Below are 8,629 nucleotides of genomic sequence, written 5' to 3'. Positions count from 1 at the left end.
CTGGCTACTTATTAAAGCCATAGATCTTTTTTTTTTCATTCCAAGTTGACATTATTTATAGGGTACTTGTTTTTGAGTTATTGAGGTTTGCATTAGACTCACTCATTAAACCGTTTCCCTTGGTCTAATATTCCTGGCTTTTACAGCACCCACTCACTGAACAGCACAATGACTGACAGCTTTGGTAGAGCACCTATCTATTTAAGGAAAGCAGGATTCACAAACATAGGTGCTCCAACCATGATGTGTCAGCAGCCTTTAAGCTGACCACTAAGAGCCGCCCACACGCTCAACCATGCTAGGGCCATCAGTAGTGAGTGCAGTGATGTGATGAGTGTGAGAAGGAGAGAGAAACGGAAGGCCATGCTGTTTGGGGTTTCGATGGAGGCTCTGTCCTATGCTGAGCCAAGCCCAAAAAGAACAGAGCAGAGCAGCACCCATCAACCTACATCCATCTTTTCACTCTGACACATGACAGACGGTTTGGGGAGAGCTGCTTGTGCTGTCACAACTCACAGCTCAGGGTGAGGTGAGCCTTATACACACACACACACACACACACACACACACACACACACACACACACACACACTTGCTCTGAGCATACACTACATGTCCTACATGGAGCCAGGCACGGAAAAACGCAATGGCAGACAAGAGTCCCGGTCTTGCCAAAATAACTCTTTCCAAAAGCAGAAGCCAAAATTACACTCAGTCAATGGGTTAAGAATATTGCCCTAAGCTCAAAAAGAGTTTGAGGGATGGAGAGAAGAAAGAAAGAGAGAGAGAGAAGCAGGAAAAGTCCGTTTATCAGGGGAGGAGGTGGAGGAGAGGTTGCTTGGAGACAGACAAAAATAATGAGGACTTTTCTGTCAGGAAAAATTTACAAAATCATACCAGTGTTATTAAAATTTAAAATCTTTTCCCCCCCTCTCTCCCGTGTTTTCTCTCTCTCTCTCTTCCTTTCTCAGTTCTCCTTATTAGTGGCTCTAATGAGGACAGTGATACACCTCTACACTGGGGGAAGAGGGAGCTGTTCCCTTAAGCCAACACCATTCAACAATAACACTCCTGAGCCTACTGGGCAGACACACGCACACCACTCTGAAAAGACCTATGAAAACTGAGGGGATTTTTTTTTCTTTTCTTTTTGACTAAGGCAATAAAACAAAATCCAATCGGTGTCTGACCGCTCAGAATTTTTGTCCAGCCAGGATTTCTGCAGAGAGAAGAAGTGAAGACGGAGCGAGGGAGAAACAGAGAAGTGGGAAACAGTAAGAGAGAGCAAGGGAGAGTGAGAGGAGTGTCGGCACGATCAATGTGTTCACTAATGGTTTGACTGATGGACATCGTGCTCTACGTGCGCTGTAAAAGTTGGGGGGTCGGAACTGAGCGTGTGATCACAAACTAACAAGGATAAATGTTTTATCAGGCTCTCTTTACTGCGCTCTACACACTGCCACGTGAAAGAAGCCTTTATAGGGCCTTAGCCATCAATGCCTCATGAATACACACTCACTTAGCTTACGAGTTCTCTACACACTGCAAAAAGCAAGAAGAAAGGTCTGCTTTGAATTCTGTGCACGCTTCACACCGTGATGGATGTACAGCTGTTAAAGATAAAGAAATACCTGTTAAAGATGCACATATAGGCTAGAGTTCTATGATCTTTAACGATAAGCGACTTGGAAGATTAATGATTCCTAATGTAATACATTTTTAACCAACACACACTACAATGCTGTTACCTCTCGGCTCGTTGCCTTATTTAGCATTTAGTACCATATGTGAGATGCAGGAATTGTGTAGTATTGTCTGGATTCGATACAAATGATATTATTACCCACAGTTCACTGCAAATCCAGTGTTTTAACTCATGTACACAACTAGACTAGACTAAGTCTAGACTAAGTAGAACAATGCATGTGTTCTTTCAGTGCAGAATGTACTTTTCAAAAGGCATACCAACTTCTTATATACATGTAAAAATAAAAATGCTGTTTAACAACCATTACAGCTCACAGATAATTGTTATCCATTCAGCCAGTCAGTTATCTTCAGTAACTGCTTTACCCTGGGTCAGGGGTGTGTTGGATCCTATGCCTATTCCAGGAACACTGGGAGCAAAATGAGAATACACCCTGGATGGGATGCTAGTCCAGTGCAAAGCACAAGAGCACAGAATACACCTACTGGCACGTTTTCAGAAAGTAGGAGGAAACTGGAGAACCCAAAGGAAACCCATTTGGACAAGGGGAGTACATGGAAAAACTTCACACAGACAGTACCCCGAGCGCAAGATCAAACCGGAAACCTGGTACGGATACCGTGCCACTTGTTATTAATTACAAAAGTCACTTTTAATACTTCTGTATGTTGGTGGTTTCAGTTTGCGGCCTCTCTCTTTCTCTTGCGTTCTCTTTTGTGGTGCCTCTGTTACTACTGTTCTTTATAGTGCTCTACACTGGACAGTCTATATAGTGAAGAAGTGATGGAGCGAATTCAGACTCAGCACTCATTTAAAGCGGAACTGCTCACACACTTAACACACACAAACATGCAGGTTTACTGTCTGTGTTTTAGTTTGCAGTCTGCAACTGACCTTAACGTTAACTGCTGTACCTAAACAGAAGGCGTGTGGGTCTCATTTTAGATTTCCTAAACAAAATCTGCAAATAAACACTTCAAACATTTTTTTTTTTTTTTCCGACGGAACAAGTCAAATGTTCCCACGTAGTATAAACAGTCATGTTATTATAATGAGGACATTTGGTTCTCACAGACACACTTGCATTTCTATTGACATGTGCAAAAGACCAATGCACCAAGTCAGTGGACTGCATCCCTAACGATAACTTGATGTGACAAAATCTAAACCTTTCCCAACCCTGTACATAACCTCAATACCCAAACACAGTCTTTTGGCACGTTTGGGTTTGCGAACAAAAGCTGCAATTTCTGTAAAGAGCAGTTTTCTTTACGAGGACCAGCCAAAGGTTCTCACTAGGTCAAAACTGTCATGCATTCATAACATCAGGGGGACATTCCGTACTTAGAAAGGTCTTAAAACGCACACTCGCATACTCGCACAGCCTGCCAGGGGTAATGTTTAAAAAAAGTTCCCTTTAATTGCATGTTATTTACTTAAAAGCGCTTGACACCATATAATTCCCAAAAGAGAAACGGTGCTTATATTCTTCAGAGAATACTTGCGCACACACACACACACACACACACACACACACACACACACACACACACTCGTTCTCGAACTCTTGCCGTAGCTGTGTTTAAAGAGCTGCAGTGTATAACAGACCAGTTAAACAGGGTTTATTAGTGTGATTATGGGGCAGCTGTGCTGGTCTTCCCACACCACTACATCACTCGTCCTTACTATACAGCTAAGCGGCTCTGAGACCGAGAGCTCTGTAATGCTTACCAGAGAGCTCCTGCTCCCTCCACATATGCCCCCCCACACACACTGTGTGCAACCTCTGAAACAATGTAAAAATAATTTCTGTGGAGAAAGACCCTCCTCCTACACACACTCACACAAGTTGTATTAATGGAAAAGCTGTAGAAGAAAGATAAGATCAGATAAAAGGAGTAAAACAAGAAAAAAATAGGAAGTAATTGATGTACTTGAACACATGCAGCAGCTTATATGTCAGTGTGTTGACGAGCCTCGTGCGGGCGGATGTGTACACACACTCGCAGGACCGAGATCGCTGCTCTACACACTCATGCATTTTTTATTATGCAGCTAACAATCTGAGTAGCAGGCCAGCCTGGGATTTCGACTCCTCCTGGAGAAAGGAGGTAAGGAGAAACAGGGGGCGGGGGTGAAGTATGAAAGGAGAGATGTTGATAAAGAAGGAGAGTGTGAAGATAGGGGGAGAAACACCTTGTTCGCAACACTTTTTCGTGAACGCTCAGGAAGTTCTGCCTACAGCGCGTTCTGGCAGCTGCAGTGGGCTGTCCCGGAGCGTTGTCCGAGTGGCATTCGGATTTTTCTCTTATTTTTCAGTGTCTACAGATCACTCCCTTCACTGGCTGCTTGCCAACACACTAGCACTCTTTCTCGCTCTCTTTCTACTTTTGCCAGTCTGCTTCACTTGCTATTTCCTTTCTGTGTATGCCAGCCTCTTGATTTCCCTCTTACTCGCTCTCTATTCCCCCTCCCTTCCTCTTTTTTTTTGCCCTTCCATATCCTACTTTCCTCCCACTCGATCACTCCTTCTTTCTCTCTCGTTCTCTGAGAGGGAGGGTGCTGATGTTAAAAGCAGGGAGAGATCCGATATGTACCTGAAAAGCCCTTTCTCGCTCTCACACACTCACTCCAAAAGTGGGAAGGCCTGTGCTTCTGTGCAGCCAATAAGAGACCAGTAAACATATTTCAGAGCGCAGGTTATGGCTGATGGCTGCAGTCCAGGTTATGTGCCGAGGCAGCAGTCAACATAGGTGTGCTAATCCTGCTATGCCTGCACCCTGTACTGGAAACTTCAGAACAAACAAATCATCCTCGCTAAACAGCGAGAACAGTTGGGGCAGAGAGAAGAGCTTTATACAGCTAGTACTGTACGTTTTCTTCACTGAGCACATCAATGTTCCCTGCAAAGTATGTGCTGGGGGTCAAGCTTCATGCTGCCAATCCAGACACAACTTCAATATGTTACAGACGTTTGATACCACACAGCTGTTAAATTCATTGACCAGCAGGTGATTCATTTTCTCTAACAGCTCTGACTGCAAGGCAAATGACAGGTTTATATTAATACATTTATTCAAATACTTTATTGCTCTTTTTTTTTTTTTGTAGTAACAACTAATTCCCAGGGACTTGTATGGTAGATGGTCCACATATTATATGCCTGATAATGAATGTTTGAATGAATGAATACTTAATAAACAGAGAAAACAAAGCTGTTCCTTTACGATTTCTGACACTGCAAATTCTTCAGGACAGAGAACTTTGTACTTGGCGGATTCTCAGAAACATGACAAGCAGCAACGGTCGTCTTATTAACTTCAGGACAGAAAAAGAGAGGCTAATGAGGGAAGTACTCTTTATAGCTGCTATAAGGTAAGTGATAAAAGGTACTAGGTTGTTTTGAGAATGTTCCACCGTTAACGGTAACTATAAATGCATAAAACATATGACGTGCTGTTCTTAAATAGAATAAATAGAAATATAATCATTAGCACACTGCTGTATCATTACACGAATAAAACACTTCAGCAAGTGCTGTTATAGGAAAATATGTTAATGGCCCAAAGCGACCACGATGTTGATTATTTCCCTATAACAGTACACCCTGTTGTGTTTCATTCCTCACACATTTGCCTAAAAGTGTTCCCCACTTTTAAAAGTCTGACAGATTCAATTTTTCAGTACCACCCAATGGAAGACTAACACACAGTCATTGTTGATGTGACAAAACTTATTCCGGTATTTAGAATACATAAACTCTCGGATGCACTGATATATTAGTATTACTTTTTTAAAATTGGTATTAAACCATAAACAATGTTAGACACAGAGAGATGATATCGCTATACATTGAATTATGCCACAGGCCAGTTTCATTTTTGTTCCAATGTAAAATTAATCACCTCTGAAAACACCTGAACATATGGACATGCTTAAATTATTAAACAGCACAACATTAACTTACAAAACTCCACAGGACAAGGGTACTATTTTATTAGCCTATTTTGCATTGGTAAGCTGAAGATTCAAAACTTAAACTGTAGTTACAGCACACAAACAAAAATGTTATAACTTCTGTCTTTTAATATTTCTTTTGAGATATTTGAATACAGTTATTTTTAAAATGTGGATATTTGAATACCAAAAACAGTTTAAACGCTCATCACTAATAAAGGGAGACACGCAGTGGCCCAGCTTAAATAAGAATACAAGTGAGATGAGTTACACTCTCATAATTTGGACATGCTGCTAAAATTTGTGACACGCGCACACACACACACAAAAAAAAACCCCAAACACATTCCATAAGAAGGACAGCTGGGGATTGTATAACCAGGCGGTGAAAGGGTGTAACACTAGTCATGGAGTCACAGCTCTTGAAAACTTTGAAACGCATAAATTTTTATTGTTTGTTCGGCATTGAAATCTCATCAGGACTCATAAATCAGTTGTGTGCACTTTCAAAGAGAGGAGTGGACCAGGAGTGAGGCTCTGCTTAGATGCTTTGTGAATGGTGGACCAGACCTGGGCTTTTGGTTTATAATGATTCAGTGGTTCAATCACACAATCTGTTTTATATAGCGGTAAGTCATGAGTGAAATGAATGGGAAGAGACAAAACAGCCAGATATTTGACCATCTCAGTACAGGGAGACCACTGAAGGCCAGAACTTTAGATTGGGGAACAGCGAGCTGTTCATGTATGTTTCTTTTTAGCAAACGACTGATAATTTCTAAGCTTGATACCCACATGCACTCATACACACTCTTGGATAACTATTTGTGCCAGTAGTATTTCCATTAACTCGTGAAGTACTTGGATTGAACGGCTCACTCATTCACATACACTTTCACACATAAGGGCAAGCGTGAGCCAATAATGCATCGGTTCAACATGTTGTTGGACAATGGGAGGAAACCGGAGAACTCTGAGCAAACCCAAGTAGGGACCACATGTGAAACTCTAAGCAGGCAGTAACTGTAGCTCAAGATTTAATGCAGGACCTTGAGATAGCAACTCTACTCTGCTCCACTCTACTGCTCTTTTTTGGTAAAAAGATTAAAGTAAATAAATGTATTCTTAGAAATGTAATGAAAATCCCATATAAAGAGAGAAATACACACACACACACACACTTCATACATATAGTATTTTATCTGAATGCCTTATTGTTTTGACCAAATGGCCTTCAAGCATCTCTGAAGTAAGAACAGTAAGTAATCTATCATTTATGAAGAGTTGGAGTGGAGATGTTGAAAAAGATTCTCCAGCAGCAATTTGGCAAGGCCGTCACTAAAAGTGGAGATGATTTGAGTGTGATTGTGTGGTTGCTTTCGGTGAGAAGATATAATAAAATACGGAGCAACAGAATGAGCTTAGTGCGTTATAAACAATGTGAGTGAAAAGAACACAAACAGAAAAGGATGCAGGTATCAGGTGAAAGCTTGAAGTGTGTAATTATGGCTGTGATCTCTGTGAAGATGTGTGTCTCCTTCAAATAACCCCCCCAAAAAAAAAAAAAAAAAAAAAAACGTCTAATGGGCTCAATGCCCTGGCCGTCCTTGCTCTAGTAAAGCGCTCTGTACAACACTTATTGTTCTCCTCAACTCAGCACACAGGAGCAGCTACATGAGCAAGAAAAGTCTGTATAATGAGTCATATATAGATTTAGGTATAGTTTTATGCATCAGGGTTTTAAGTGAGTGGACATGTGATATGTATGAGTGTGTGTGATCGAAAGAATGAACCAGAGTAAGACAGCTCTCCCTAGGCAATGTCAGTGGTTTGAATAGAGGACACTGTAATAGAGAGAGAGAGAGAGAGAGAGAGAGAGAGAGGGGGGGGGGGGCATACTTCTAGGAAGAAACAGAGACCTTGACTTATGTCATCATGCTTTAAAAAAAAAAATTCTCATTCTCTTGCTTGTTTACCTCTTATAGGATCACAATTAGCCAACAATATGTTTAGAGGATAGTTAGGAGCTGTCACTCATCCTGGGAGCTTGAACTTTGTGGCTGAATAAGGAACAACAAACAGAAAACCACAGCCTGTTTAGGACACATAAAATAAAAATAAAAAGTGATAAATTGAGAAGTAAAGCTCCCTGGTCACAGTTTCATATTTAGTCCTGTGTCTCCTTCCCTTTGTTTCAATGCGACTCTTCAAACACACTGCAAATTCTGGAGATTTGCCACACGGTTGCACAGGAGAACTGAAGAAAGGCTAATGTCATTCTACATCCCTCGACTTGACACTACAAGGGAGATTTTAGTCATTCTAAATAATCCATGCGTTTTCATTAAAATTGCAGATCCTTCAGGTCTACAATTTCACAGCTGAATCCTGGATGACAAATTCAGCTCTTCAGCTCAGGTGTGTTAAGGGAACGTGAGAAAGAAAGACACAGAGTGAGTTGAAGAGCAGAAGAAACTGAAAAGAAAAGCTGCGGCCATGATGGAAATCTGTCGTCCGTGCGTAACTGCGAAACGGTCTTGACCGAACGCCATCTACGCATTCTGCTCAAGTTAAAAACTTACGACTCGGCATGTTCGAGTGCGAGTTCCTAAAATTCGATAGAACTCTCCGAAATTGATTTAGGAGGTTTGAACTTGTGTGTTGTGAAACTGCTGTGAATCACCTTACCTGATAACCTATCAGAGTTGCTTTCTATCAAGTTAGCTAAGTCTCCAACAATAAACATAAGCATTATTTATATAATTATAAATTATTTATATGGGGTCAGGAAGCATTCTATAAAATTTCACGCGTGCACACTTTTTATAAAAAAAAAAATAATAAAAAAAATAAATAAAAAAAAAGAAGAAAAAAAGGGCGCTTCTTCCACTCTGGATCTTCTGTGCTGGAATACAAAGTTGCTTCAGAAATCAATGCAACTGTAGTGTGAATTACCGAGGTTGA

The 8,629-nt window shown here is 41.0% G+C and overlaps 1 protein-coding gene across 4 annotated transcripts in view; it reads right to left on the bottom strand.

Annotated features, from left to right (window-relative positions):
- Window positions 1-8,629, bottom strand: part of vti1a (vesicle transport through interaction with t-SNAREs 1A) — a 117,329-nt gene that overhangs the window by 6,644 nt on the left and 102,056 nt on the right. Inside the window, exon 8 of one of the 4 annotated variants that reach the window (XM_047159326.2) lies at window positions 7,642-7,725. The exons of the other annotated variants lie outside the window; for them this stretch is intronic. Coding sequence (XP_047015282.1) covers window positions 7,686-7,725 — 40 coding nt within the window. The 3' untranslated portion in view covers window positions 7,642-7,685. The remainder of the gene's footprint in view (window positions 1-7,641; window positions 7,726-8,629) is intronic. 4 annotated transcript variants of the gene reach the window in all.

This window comes from Ictalurus punctatus, chromosome 13 (genome assembly GCF_001660625.3).
Source record: "Ictalurus punctatus breed USDA103 chromosome 13, Coco_2.0, whole genome shotgun sequence".
Classification (NCBI taxonomy): domain Eukaryota; kingdom Metazoa; phylum Chordata; class Actinopteri; order Siluriformes; family Ictaluridae; genus Ictalurus; species Ictalurus punctatus.
The sequence above is the reverse complement of the archived record's forward strand: the minus strand, read 5'-3'. Positions and strand labels throughout refer to the sequence as shown.